This window comes from Poromitra crassiceps (genome assembly GCF_964638095.1).
Source record: "Poromitra crassiceps genome assembly, chromosome: 3".
In the NCBI taxonomy this organism is placed as follows: Eukaryota; Metazoa; Chordata; class Actinopteri; order Beryciformes; family Melamphaidae; genus Poromitra; species Poromitra crassiceps.
Window position 1 is genome coordinate 29,445,699 of NC_139625.1, and position 14,715 is coordinate 29,460,413.

Here is a 14,715-nt window from a genome sequence, read left to right on the forward strand (position 1 = left end):
TCATTAAAGCAGGATATTGTAACGATTTGGCTTCATATTTTCATTTTCTTTTTGGTTTTTGGTTTCAGAAATTTCAAGCTTTACTTGACTACTAACACAGCCCTGTTCAGTGAGGACTTCAAGGCTGTGTTTGTTGATAAACAAGGGAGGGAGGAGAACTATGATGTTCAGCTACAGAACTACTTCACTGGACATGTTGTTGGTGAGTAAAGAATTTAGGATATGTCTAATAATATATAATCTGTGTATGTAAATATCTTTGCAAAATCGTGTTCCTATGTTTACTTTGTAGGAGAGGAGAATTCACGTGTGCAGGCACATATAGATGGGGATGAGTTTTCTGCCCACATCCTAACTGATGAAGCAGAGTACAATGTAGAGGTAAGGAGCACCCACACTATTAACATTGCTCAGTGGAATCCAAAAATAAATATTCTTACTGGATACGATTGTGCCCAAGATGTGTAAGTAAAAAAATATTAACCAGCAATTTGACTGAAGTTTAAAGGTCCCATTCCGTGCAAAAGCTGTTTTTACTTGTAAATGCATATATACTGCTGTCATCCCTCCCTGTAAAGGCTGAATTATGCTCACCCTGCCGTGAAGGGCGCGGGGGTGGAGCGAGGGGCGGGCGCGTCAAATTACGTAAATTTGTTGGGCGTGGTTATTCGCTAGCTCCGTCGGGCGCTCACGTTGTGCCTGATTATTTTTCTAACAGCGCAAGCTTCTCTCCAAACATGGCTGCTTTCGAGCCACTGAACCCTGAACACTGAGCTGTGTTTTCGCCACATTTCTTGACCCATGTGGTAGGCTATAAACTTAGATTTGCAACTGTTCGTTTTTAGTCATTTCACCAAGTAAATGTGTTGTGTTGAGAGCATTATTGAGAGAGATTAAAAGCAGCACAGAGTAGTAGGCTATCAGGGCTGAGAAGTAAAAACGGCTTTCAGTAAAAACAAGTTTGGTGAGTCCTTCATGTGCTGATGTGCGGTCGTTTGAGAGTGAAAGCGCACACAGTACTGCACAGCGTTTCATTGCGACTTTTCACGGGCTGTTCTCACCATTGTACAATACATGCTGATCACTTTCTGAGTATAATGGCATCACTCCCAGCGCGAGGTCTGACGGAGACTCACGGAGACTCGCGGGGCCCCACCCCCACGGAGCTTTGCTTGAGTATAAGAGCACCTTAATGAGTGGTCACAAGCTCAGAACTGCCACAGTTGGATTTGTCCCTATCCAGCTTCCCCCTGCAGTCTCCTTCAAGCCACGCCCCCTAACGCTCTGTTCCCCCAGACGGGGTATCGGCCCGGGACGTCACGATGGTCCTCAAGCATACTGCGCGCGTCTCTCTCACACAAGCTACCTGCACCATTTTGTCTATAGCCACAAAATTAACACTTCTAGCTGGAGCGACGCCAAATGTACGTGATCCAGCAACTGCGGAGGTGCATTCGGTAAGTCTAGGCATTTTGAGATGTCCTCTTTAGCGTAGCAACCGTTAAGTTAGCGATACGTTAATTGTGGACACAACCTAGCGTGCTGGTCCACAGACGCTAATCTGATTGGCTGCTGGGAGCCTGGGGCAGGCTCTCCCTCAGCGGCCAATGGGAACTGTTAGTTCTGAATATATTATAGAAACAGACCATTCTTGGGACGCAACGAGATGAGGAAGTGACAACTCCGTCACAACAAACGGGGTTTCTATATTTTCGACAAATTAATCCAGAATCATGTTTTATGGACCAGAGACACACGTTTTTAAGAGATTACAGCTGCACGAATTGGGACCTTTAACAGTAGAGAGGCAACACTTCACAGAAGTGATGTGCAGATGTCAGGCCTGCTCATTTAAAAAAAGGTCATAATACTAATGTGGGCAATAACTAACAAAATTATTGAGATTAACTGACTGTTAAACGGTCGCAATGAAGTCAGCACCAAATCTTTAATGGAGTGTTTGAAATGTGCTTTTATGTTCACCCATGTCTCCTCTCTAATCAGTTAGGCCTGCTGTCTCTATGAAGATATTTTCAGAGAACATTGTTTGCTTGTTCAGTCCAAATGGTGCTTTCCCATGCCATTTGTCTAACACCATTTCCTCTTTATTCTGAAGTCTTAATCATCCTCATCATGAAGGCACATGATAAGTAGAGTATACAGTATGTGTGAATAGTGAATGGTTTCAATAGAATTCTGTCATCGTCATCTCAATGTATAAATGCAATACTCATCCACAGTCATTGTTGAATAGTGCGCTGGAGGAGGAGAGAGACTGCTACCTGGGTCCTAATGTCCTGTAGCCCACTGTATCTGATGATAAGGACGGCCATTTGTTTGAAGAAAATTGTTAAAACTATTTGTCTTCATTTTCTAATACTAAAAATACAGCCATTTAAAATGAGAAAATACATTTTCAAATTTTAGTGCCCAATCTCATGGGCCTGTGGCCTTTCTATGGTTAGATGTGTCTGATCTCTTCCATCCTATTCACTTTATCATTTGCCCATATCAGGAGGCTTCTGCATATGTCATTTTGTAATCGTTATTCCGTTTTAGACCCAGAAGTAAATGACTCCTACCTTTTATCATTTTATAAAAAACTTTATCGTTAGACTTGCCAAAAAGCTGTTTTCAAGCAAAAAAACCCAAACTGTTATAAGGTTTTAATATTTTTTCGGATGAGAACATAACATCCAAATATGTGACCAGTTTATCAGAATAACGGCTATTTGGAAATGTTTAACGAGCAGTGACGAGCGCTGGCTGTGACCGGTCGGACTAGCTAGTATCTGTCAACCCAGCTGGCAGTGAGAAAACACTGTCGACGTGCTTAATTGTAATTAATAGCCATCGACTCCTCGCAGCAGTAACGCTATGAGCATGTAACTGAAGTTGGCCACACTCGCTGCAGTGGAGCTGCTGAATGTTGCCAAACTTCATTCATAGTTTCCAGTTTATTGATGTTTACAATGCAACCGGCCGGCCGGCACGCTGAACCGGAAGAACAAATACAATTGCGTCTGACGGAGGAGAATAAGTGGGCGTGGCAACATAAGGTGAATAGCTTTCCTGATCCTTTTCTCCTCCCTGTCCCTATCATCCATTTCAATATCTCTCCCCATCTTCCTCTCCCTCTTTTTATCATTTCATTCCTCCCCCTCTTCTGTCGTTTTCTTCCTCTTTATTCTTGTTGCCCCATCTTTTTCTCCTCCCAATCTTTTGAGCCCTCTCACCTTCTTCGCCTCCTCTTGACCACCTCTCACTGACTTATTTGTGCTCTTCTTTCTCCTTGCTTGCCCCTCTCTCTCTCTCTGTCCATCTAGCCCTTGTGGAGGTTTACAGATTCTCCCCATGATGGCCGGGTGTTGGTTTATCGCTCTGAAGACATCAGGAATCTCAGCCGCGTCGCCTCTCCAAAGGTGTGTGGCTACATCCACGCAGAGGCCCAGAAGCTGCTGCCAGAGACTGCCAGGATGGACTGGGTGGGACAGGAGGAGAAGGGTGAGCATGGCTGTCCCTCTTCCCCCTAGAGAGTTCTGCATGCATGTGTGTTTTCATATTCGCATTCATGTTGTGAAAATGTGTGGGAGGCGAGGAAGATGCTGTATATGCCATAAGGATAGATCATAAATGCAGATGATAAATGTGATACAGCTTAGAGACTATTCCACAGCCTTGTTTGTGGATGGTTAAGAAGAGAGATAAAGAGAGTAGGAGGATAACGAATGTTGGAAGGTGGCGAGAAGGAAGGAGGAGGCAGTAGTAGTGAGACAAAGGCGGTGGGCGGAGGCGGTGGGCGGATGATTCTGTAACAGTCATTTTAATAAAAGCCTTTCATCTGTAAAGCCTATGTTGTGCACATACACACTTACTGACAAGAGGGTATTATGTAAAAACCAAAGGCCTTTTCATTCCTTTGTTTTGTGCTGGAAAGTAAAGCATGAGCGAATGCTTTACTGAGCCAAGGGAGATCTCTAAAATAGCCCTCACAGGTTCCTGGTTGAAAGCACTTGTTTGGGAGGTGATTAGAGGTGAAGGTTCTTACGGAGGAGGCATTAAAATTCCTGGAGGCTCTGCTGCCCAGTGAGACGGCTGTGAGTCGTCACTGGACTCCCACTGCTTGTAGTGAAAGCCAGAGCAGCACACCCACACTCCTTATGCTAGAAAAGGGCCTCCGCTTCCTCTTCTCTTCCTCTTCATCACCAGACTGTCATAAGAGTTCATGCATTTAGTTATCATCATCATCATCTCCGTCAAAATGTACCTTTTGAAATTTCATCATGACTGAGGGAAAGATTAATAGGAGGCAATGAATAGAGGCATACTATATGATAGCAGATACATTTCTCTGGGGAGAAGCCGAGAAGGTACGTGTGTGCGTGCATGCGTGTGCATGCGTGTGTGCGTGGTGGCCGGGGAGGGTCTTTGGTGACTGACTGGGGCAACAAGGCTCTCTCAGTAAAGACAGTGGCACAGCAGGAGAAGCCACCTAGGTCAGTCTGTACAACATATGGACCCTATTCACCCTTCACTTCACTCTGGTTGGAAGAACAATGACATAGCTTAATCAGTTCACAGGCAAACAAAAAATAAGCTAGGTTGCTAAATGTGAAAATGAGGGCAATTAACAATGGGATACTGGAGCATGGCCTCATTGTTTTACTTCCTTATGTATTTGCATAACTCTAGCATTGAACTCTTATAGGCTATAGACCCAATCACCGTGACGTTGCGTTAACAACGAAGGCCCCTTCCGGGTAGACACCTGCCCATTTATTTCAATTGTGGAGATATCACAAACTTGTTTATTGTTTATTTCTGTAGTCATTTTCAGCCGTAATTGTAACGTCAAAGATGTATACCCTAGTTCAGTGATACTCAACTGGCGGCCCAATGGAATTGCATTTTTTTTTTTTTTTTTTTTTTTTTTTTACAGTGCACCTGAACGCAACATGCAAGATACCCGCTGAATAAGTGTCCAAATGTTCATGTCATTCTGGTCAATACTCCACTTCTGTTATAGCATTTCAGTCTGGAATATGGAATATGTAAGGGATAATGTATATTGAGGCGGTGATTACGGGGGAAATAATGACCGACAGGTGATGATTGAGCCCGACGCGCAGCGGAGGGCTTAATCATCACCTGAAGGTCATTATTTCCCAGTAATCAGCGCCTCAATATACATTATCCCGCTTAGAACATGGCCTACAACTAAATCATTAAATAATCTGACAAAAATAATTATTCAAATAGATTTTTTAATAGCGTTTTCAACGACAAAGCGGTTTCATTCGTAATTGGCACACAAGACACCACAGCTGCAACTGGTTGGCCTAATTAGTAGTGTTTGCTGACAAAAAGCTCTTATCAACTGATTAATCCAGGTGTGGCAGAGCAGCGGTTGGTTGTCGAGAAATAATGACCGGTGAATCTTGTTGATTGACCAATCAGAATCGAGTATTCAAGAGAGCCGTGTTCTAAGTAAGGGATAATGGATAGTGAGCCTGTGATTACTGGCGAAATAATGACCGACAGGTGATATTGAGCCCGACGCGCAGCGGAGGGCTTAATCATTCACCTGAAGGTCATTATTTCCAGTAATCACCGGCTCACTATCCATTATCCCGCTTAGAACACGGCCTACAACTAAATCATTCAATAATCTGACAAAAATAATTATTCAAATCGATTTTTTAATAGCGTTTTCAACGACAAAGCGGTTTCATTCATAATTGGCACACAAGACACCACAGCTGCAACTGGTTGGCTAATTAGTAGTGTCTTGCTGACAAAAGGCTCTTATCAACTGATTTATCCAGGTGTGGCAGAGCAGCGGTCGGTTGTCGAGAAATAATGACCGGTGAATCTTGTTGATTGACCAATCAGAATCGAGTATTCAAGAGAGCCGTGTTCTAACTTTCAATAATCTATGATTTAGCTGCTAAATTGTCAAATACCGCCGTCTGCTTGCTACCTAGGCACTTATGTATGTACTAACTTAACAACATTGTCAGACTAAACTCTGGCTGACACCCCAAAAACCTACAATCTGCTGCTACAGAAAAATGTATATTGTTTGTTTATTAACTGGCCCCTGGCCTTCTATCATTTCACGAAAGTGGCCCCCGGGCAAAGCAAGTTGAGTATCCCTGCCCTAGTTAAAGGGATACTCCACTTTTTGGGGAGTTTAGCTCATTTGCCACATCTCCCCCACATAACCAAGATACATCATGCCTTAACGGCACTGTCCACACAGTTTACAGTGAGCTACAGTCGTGAAGTTAGTTAGTATCGCCATAGAATGGAGGGTAATGGTACAGCTGTTAAAAATCTGCCAAAACACACGTCTCGCGGTGCCAAAATGCATGTGCTTCGGGTACTCACCATGAAATATTAATCCAAAATGCACATAATCGGTCTTTTTGGAAGGAAAAGAGGTAGCCAGCACTACTTTTGTAAACATGGCTGGTGCCGACCTCTTTTCCTTCCAAAAATACATTTTGGATTAATATTTAATTGTGTGGTGAGTACCTGAAGCACAACATGTATTTTGGTGCCGTGAGATGTGTGTTTCGGCGGATTTTTAACGGCTGTACCATTACCCTCCATTCTATGGCGATACGAACTAACTTCACGACTGTAGCTCACTGTAAACTGCACGGACAGTGCCGGTAAGGCATGGTGTATCTTGGTTATGTGGGGGAGATGTGGCAAATGAGCTAAACTCCCCAAAAAGTGGAGTATCCCTTTAACACTGTAGTCTGACCTGTAGTCTGACCTATCTGATGTTTTGTTTTGCTTATTTAAACCAAATCTACCCAATGTGACATACCACTGGTCGCAAGAGCTGCTAGTTTTGGGTGAACTAAAGCTGTAATTGTTTTTATTCTGTGACCCAACAGGTAAATTAGGTCTCTAAACTAACGTTAGTGAAAGTGTTGTTAATTAATGACATATGAAGGCCATTTTCTCTTTTATCTCAGTTGTTAGCCACCCAGTTTGCTCTGCTCCATTAAACTGTGCGTGATGCCTCCGTTGTCTACCCGGACGTTATTGTAAACAATTGGGTGATTGGGTTCGGTCTATATGTTTCACTCTCTTTGCCTGTGTGTCGTCAACCTATAGAGACATCATGTTTGACAACGGTGCTATGTAAATGTCTGACCTCATTTGTTTTCTACCCCATGTTTGTTTGTCTCTGACTATTTTTCTCTCTCTACCCGTCTGTCTTCCCCCTCCGTGTGTCCCTCTTTCTCCCTGCTCCTGCTGCCTGGTCCCCCGCAGAGCCGCACCACAGAGAGAAGAGACAAGCCCACAATCACAAGAAGAACACCTGCCCCCTGCTGCTGGTTGCAGATTATCGCTTCTACAAACACATGGGCCGTTCAGAGGAGAGCGTCACTCTCAACTACCTGGTCAAGCTTTGTGTTATATTATGTACCAAGGATTCACCATGTAATATTTACAAGCACACAGCTGCCTGCACAATATAAAGTTTGCCAATTCAATCACCTTAAATGTCTTCCTGAGCTATTCTCTATAATCAGTATAGATGATGCATATACAGTATGATTACAACTCAAATTTGATGTGTTTGTATGCTATGTTTATATATTTATAACTGCTACTGTGCCTTGATGTGGTGTCTTGGATGTTTTATTTTCTGTCCCTACTCCAGATTGAATTGATTGACCGAGTGGATGACATTTACAGGAACACTACCTGGGACGATGAATTCAAAGGCTACGGAGTCCAGATCCAACAGGTGTGTGTGCACCTGTCTCTGTCTTTCTCTGTGTTGTAGTTCCTTGTAAAGTGATCGCATGACTGACTTCTGGACCAGTTTGTGGCGTTTCAGCATCACACATCACAGCTCCCAGCATCGCGATAGCTCCATTGGATTTAGAGTGACTCCCAGAAGTTAAACTGAGGATAAGGATGTCCCTCACTGAGCATAACGCTGTCCCTCACTGAGCATAATGCTGTCCCTCACTGAGCATAAGGCTGTCCCTCACTGAGCATAAGGCTGTCCCTCACTGAGCATAAGGCTGTCCCTCACTGAGCATAAGGCTGTCCTTCACTGAGCATAAGGCTGTCCCTCACTGAGCATAACGCTGTCCTTCACTGAGCATAACTCTGTCCCTCACTGAGCATAAGGCTGTCCCTCACTGAGCATAACGCTGTCCTTCACTGAGCATAACTCTGTCCCTCACTGAGCATAACGCTGTCCCTCACTGAGCATAAGGCTGTCCCTCACTGAGCATAAGGCTGTCCCTCACTGAGCATAATGCTGTCCCTCACTGAGCATAAGGCTGTCCCTCACTGAGCATAATGCTGTCCCTCACTGAGCATAACGCTGTCCCTCACTGAGCATAACGCTGTCCCTCACTGAGCATAACGCTGTCTCTCACTGAGCATAAGACTGTCCCTCACTGAGCATAAGGCTGTCCCTCACTGAGCATAACGCTGTCCTTCACTGAGCATAAGGTTGTCCCTCACTGAGCATAACGCTGTCCTTCACTGAGCATAAGGCTGTCCCTCACTGAGCATAAGGCTGTCTCTTTCTGGTCAGGTCCTTTCTGTGTGGAGTTTGCATGTTCTCCCCGTGTCCGTGTGGGTTTTCTCCGGGTGCTCCGGTTTCCTCCCACCATCAAGAAAAACATGTATGTTAGGGTTAATACTCCTGTCCGTGCCCCTGACCAAGGTACTGGCAAAAGAACTGGAGTTGGTCCCCGGGCGCTGCACAGTGGCTGCCCACTGCTCCTAGTTCTAGGAAGGTTCCTAGTAGAGGATGGGTCAAATGCAGAGGATGAATTTCCCCAAGGGGATAAATAAAGGATAACTTAACTTAACTTAACTTAACTTAACTTAAGGCTGTCCCTCACTGAGCATAAGGCTGTCTCTTTCTGGTCAGGTCCTTTCTGTGTGGAGTTTGCATGTTCTCCCCGTGTCCGTGTGGGTTTTCTCCGGGTGCTCCGGTTTCCTCCCACCATCAAGAAAAACATGTATGTTAGGGTTAATACTCCTGTCCGTGCCCCTGACCAAGGTACTGGCAAAAGAACTGGAGTTGGTCCCCGGGCGCTGCACAGTGGCTGCCCACTGCTCCTAGTTCTAGGAAGGTTCCTAGTAGAGGATGGGTCAAATGCAGAGGATGAATTTCCCCAAGGGGATAAATAAAGGATAACTTAACTTAACTTAACTTAACTTAACTTAAGGCTGTCCCTCACTGAGCATAAGGCTGTCCCTCACTGAGCATAACGCTGTCCCTCATTGAATTTGAGGGCAGTGAGAGCTTTTGTGTGTGCCTCGTGGGGTAATTGAATTTGTTCCACAGGCTTTGGGGATGAATGGAGACACTGTTTGGTCATACTGTGAATCCCAGGCTCTCTCACTGAAAAGATATGCATTCACTTAGCTACTCTGAATTATTTTCCAATCTTCCTCACCCCCAAATGTCAAGAAGAGCTTGTAATGTGCCACTTTAATCTACTCCATTACCATCAGGAAACTCTTATACTGTAGCTTGAAATGTGCTCCCCAGAATAAAGATATAAAGGGAATAAAGGATGAAGGGGGGGTGGAACACAAAATATCTTTATTCGCGGACGATATATTAACATATATATGTGAGCCATCCTCCACTATACCAGCCTTGTTGAATAACCTGAAGGAATATGGAGAAATATCTGGATATCTGACCAATGAAGATAAATCTGTAGCGATGATGCTTTCAGGTGAATGTCCAGCAGAACTAAAGAAAAAGGTTAATTTTAAATGGACGAATAAGGGGTTCAGATATCTGGGTATCATTATTACTCCTACCACTTCACAGTTATTTGAAGCTAATTATGGAAAGTTGATAACTGAGATTAAGAAAGACTTTGCTAGATGGGAGATTTTGCCTTTGAATTTGTTGGGAAGAATAGACACAGTAAGAATGAATATTTTACCGAGATTGTTGTTTTTGTTCCAGTCATTGCCTATTGGGGTCACTAATTCTACTTTTAAAATGCTAGACAAAATTATATCTAAATTCTTATGGCAAAATAAAAAAGCTAGAATTAAATATAAGACACTTATTTGCCCGAAGGAGAAGGGAGGTTTGAGTCTTCCAAATTTAAAAAATTATTATTGGGCAGCGCAACTTAGAGCGATATTTTTGTGGATAACTAATGAAACGGATGTTATGTGGGTGGGAATTGAGCAAAACTCATGTCGAAGTATACCCTTGGAATCACTTCCATTCATATCCGAAAGGGAATGGAGGAGACTCAAGGGAGGTAATGAGTGGATTAAAGGAACAATGAAAATATGGTCAGCCGTACGAAAGAAGTTAAAATTGTCAAAATCTATTTCTAGAGCCACTAAAATAGCAAGAAATCATGATTTTTTTACCATCTCTTATGGACTCAGGGTTTAAAATATGGGCAAACAAGGGGTTGATATATATTGCACAATTGTTTAATGGACAATTGATGAAGTCATTTGAACAAATTTCAAAAGAATTTAATTTACCAGCCCATGATTTTTACAAATTCTTACAGATAAGACATTACCTTGAGAAACATGAGGAGTGGGAGAATATTTGTAAATCACCTTCCAATCTAGAGGAGCTGATTATGTCATTTACAGAAGGAGAGAAGAAAAGTGGGATTGTATCACAAATCTACAAAGCATTACAACATGAATCCAATGATAACAATATGTATGTCAAAGAAAAGTGGGAACTAGAAGCAAATATAATAATTACAGATGAGCAATGGGAAGACACATTCGAAGCAGGACATAAACTAACTAACAGCCCAACATGGAAAGAATTTGATTGGAAGGTGAAAATGAGATATTTCAACACTCCTATTATTTCAAAATATAATAATACGTCTGAGTTATGCTGGAGGGGTTGTGGACTGATGGGAGACTTTACACATATTTTTTTTGACTGCCCGAAGTTACTGAAATTCTGGAAGGAGGTCCAAAAAGAGATTAAACAGATTCTGGGCTTTGACATTATTTTAGAGCCAGCACTTGTGGTACTGGGCATACCTCCTGACGATGAGATGGATAAAGACTTAATCTATTTATTGAGAATTCTGTTATTAATAGCGAAAAAAATGATAACAGTCTCCTGGTTGAAGCCGCAGCCCCCTTGCATAACACAATGGAGAGAACGAGTAAAGAGTGTCTTTACTATGGAAAAAATAACTGCAAGATTACAGATGAAAGTAGAAAGGTTTGATGTAAGATGGGCTCCAATACTTGCAATGTCTGACCTGTAATTACCTCTTTTTTTCTTTTTTTTTTTTTTTTTTTTCTTTCTTTTCTTAATTTTATGCACATTTTTCTTTTATTTATAAACATACAATGATGATTATGGTTAAATCAGAAAAGGTTTAGACAAATGATGTCAAGGATTACATGTATGCAATTCAAAATGATTGTCTTATTTGTGAAATAAAATAAATAAGTTCAAAAAAAAGAAATGTGCTCCCCAAAACAAGATGCTGACTGATAGTAGGGGTGGGGGGAAAATCGATACAGCATAGTATCCTGATATTTTTTGGGCAATATATCGTATCGTATCGAATGCCAAGTATCGTGATATTTTATTATACAAAATGTCAAGTACATGCAACATTTATGACAGTCTGACTGTCTGTAATATGTGCTTGACAATGCTATTTTGCTGCAATAAAAATGATTGAAGTGAGATGAACAGACTGGAATCTATCTCATTAGAGAAAACAGATGTTGACAAAGTTTTTTCCTTTGGGGACATCATGTGCAGTTGAAAAAAAGGTAATAAATCACAATATATCGCAGTACTCAATATATCACAATACTAGCATATCGCAATATTGCAATACTATCGTATTGTGACTTAAGTATCGTCATAATATCGTATCGTGGGGCATCTGGTGATTCCCACCCCTAACTGACAGGGGAAACAAATCTAGTCACACAGTCCTTTTATACCCTAATGAACATGATGCTCATGCTTGCATTATGTTACATGTGTGAAGTTAGGCAAAGGTACTTTTTTCTGCCTCGGTTGAACAACTCATTTGTAATCTTTGATTACCATTCTTAGATCATCATCAACAAGGAGCCTACCAAGCCTCCTCCCACAGCATCCAGGGGCTGGCTCCACTACAACATGGAGAACAGCCCAGTGACAGGAAAGCCCATCTGGGATGTCAAGAAACTGCTGGAGGTGAGAGAGAAAAAGTACAGAGAGGTTACAAAACCTTTTCCTCGTTGTGTCTGTTTGGGAGGCTGGTTGGGTTAAGAACTTGAAGTCAGGTTAATTTAAGCAAAGATCCTACACTCATATATTGGAGGAGTTTTGCTAATTATATCTAAATGTTTAATGCCATTTTTCTTCACCAGTTCTGTGTAATGTAGACAAATAAAGGTTTTGAGTAGATAACAGATCTCCATGTGTCCCTCAGCAATTTAGCTCAGACGTAGCGGACAACGCCTCCACTGTGTGCCTGGCCCACCTGTTCACCTACCAAGATTTTGATGAGGGGACACTGGGGCTGGCCTATGTGGCCCCATCCAAAGCCCAGGCCCTGGGGGGCCTCTGCCCCAAACGTAAGGACACGGCTCTTAGTGACAAAATGGTCTTCGTTTGATAGGATGAACAGTAAATGGGATACATACAGTTGCAGTTGTTATATTCATCTGTGTTGTTTATGTGAAATATTGGATTCTGATTATGGCACTATTTGTAGAGTTCTGTATTGTATGTATATCATGTTTTTAAATATATATCAGGTTCCTACTATCATGGAAAATCTGAAAGTCATGGAATTTGAAAGTAGTGTTTCTCAGGCTTGACAAATTTCTTTTTCATTAGAATTGATTAAATCATTTATTAATTTAGTATAAAATGTCAAAAATAACAACAGATGCCCATCATCACAAGGTGCCAAAGCCTAAGGTGGTGTCTTAAAATAGCTTATTGTGATCAGTAGCCCTCCCCCAAAGTATACATTTTCTAATGATATGAAATAGGGAAAAGCAGCAATCAGCAAATGTTTGGTATTTTTACATGATGACTAAAAATATGACGATCAAGATTATAATAGATTAATTGTCTGTTGATCAACTAATCAATTGACTAAGTGTTTCAGGACTATTTTTCCAACTGCTCAAGTGCTTGGCTGCGGCTGGTAGATTATTTAACATTTGAAAAGACACTAATAAGCGTTGAATTGCACAATATGACAGTATAATCATGGTAAAGTCATGGAATTTGCAAAATTATGTTGGACCTATGGATTGTTGTCAAGCAAAACTAATACGTTATGTCTTTGTTTCCTTTTGCTATCTTTGTAGCGTACTACCCATCTAACTCAAGAAATAAGGCCATTTACCTCAACACTGGGTTGACCAGCACCAATAACTATGGGAAAACCATTCTAACAAAGGTCTGTTTTACTTCGTACATCATCTTTAACAAACAGCAGAAATTGCTGGGTGCACTCAGTTTCAGATGATGCAATGCTATGCGACAAGTCATTCTGCCCAAATCCCTTGTATCAGTATGATGCTTAAGATCTCTCTCAACATCAGCATCTCCTTTTTAGTTTAGAAATGTCAGTCCTGCAAAGAGCTGCTGCATGGAGAGTTGTACATTTGTTGTGTGTTTTTTGTGTGTGTCTCATTGATTCATAGAGAAAGTAAAGACTTTGGCTATTATCATTACTAACTCTGGTGGATCTGTGTGTTTGTGTCTTTGTCCCTCCAGGAGGCAGATTTAGTGACTACCCATGAACTGGGGCATAACTTTGGAGCAGAGCACGACCCTGACAACATCCCTTACTGTGCCCCTAGTGACGACCATGGGGGAAAGTTTGTCATGTACCCCATTGCTGTGAGTGGAGACCACATCAACAACAAGGTACATTCCCACTGAATGAACAATGAATGAATGGTATTCAAGCTGAACATAGGTTACCATAGAAAACTTTACTATACAGCTAGTGTTTTTTAGAGCATCACCTAATATGTCGTATACATTGTATACGACATATTATACAAGTATACAATGTCAGTAAAGGAGATGGCGTACATTCCTGGGTTCCATACGAAAAAAGGAAAATAAGTGGAGGGGAACCACTTATAATGAAAAAGAAAACTATTATATAGGCAGCCAGCCGAATACGGCTGTATAATATATGCACACTTTAAGCAAAAAGAGACACACTTCCTCAGGCAGCACCAATATTTTTCCACATATTATATGCAACTATTAGCTTGAGGAAATGGTTTCCTTTTTTGCATTAGAAGTGTCACTACCCTTATTTTTGTAGTATTTTGGGAACTCTCAATCCCAGGGGTGGATCTACCAGGGTGGCAGCTGCCCCCCCTCCCCTAAAAATTGCCTTGCCACCTCAGAAAAGTTGAAATAATTAACGTAACAATAACAAGACCTAAGGCATCCTTTGGTACCATGTCATGCTACTGTAGACAATGTATCAGCACTCAGCCTACAAAGAAATGTCAGTGTTCACACTAGGTAACATTTTAACATATTTCAGAATGTGACAAAAAAGGACAAAAAATGGTTCCTGGAAGGGAACACATCTCGTTACTTGTAACTCATTACTACCCACCCCTAATACCACCTTTAGATATTTCTATTCAATGCTTTACTATTGATATGTGATTGATTGTTTACGATTGAATCAGCAAATATAGGAT

At 41.8% G+C, this 14,715-nt stretch overlaps 1 protein-coding gene across 1 annotated transcript in view; it reads left to right on the forward strand.

Annotated features, from left to right (window-relative positions):
- Window positions 1-14,715, forward strand: part of adam17a (ADAM metallopeptidase domain 17a) — a 28,463-nt gene that overhangs the window by 841 nt on the left and 12,907 nt on the right. Inside the window, 9 exon segments of the mRNA XM_083633922.1 lie at window positions 69-202; window positions 293-381; window positions 3,327-3,504; window positions 7,291-7,421; window positions 7,685-7,771; window positions 12,095-12,217; window positions 12,456-12,600; window positions 13,348-13,439; window positions 13,760-13,912. Coding sequence (XP_083490048.1) covers window positions 69-202; window positions 293-381; window positions 3,327-3,504; window positions 7,291-7,421; window positions 7,685-7,771; window positions 12,095-12,217; window positions 12,456-12,600; window positions 13,348-13,439; window positions 13,760-13,912 — 1,132 coding nt within the window.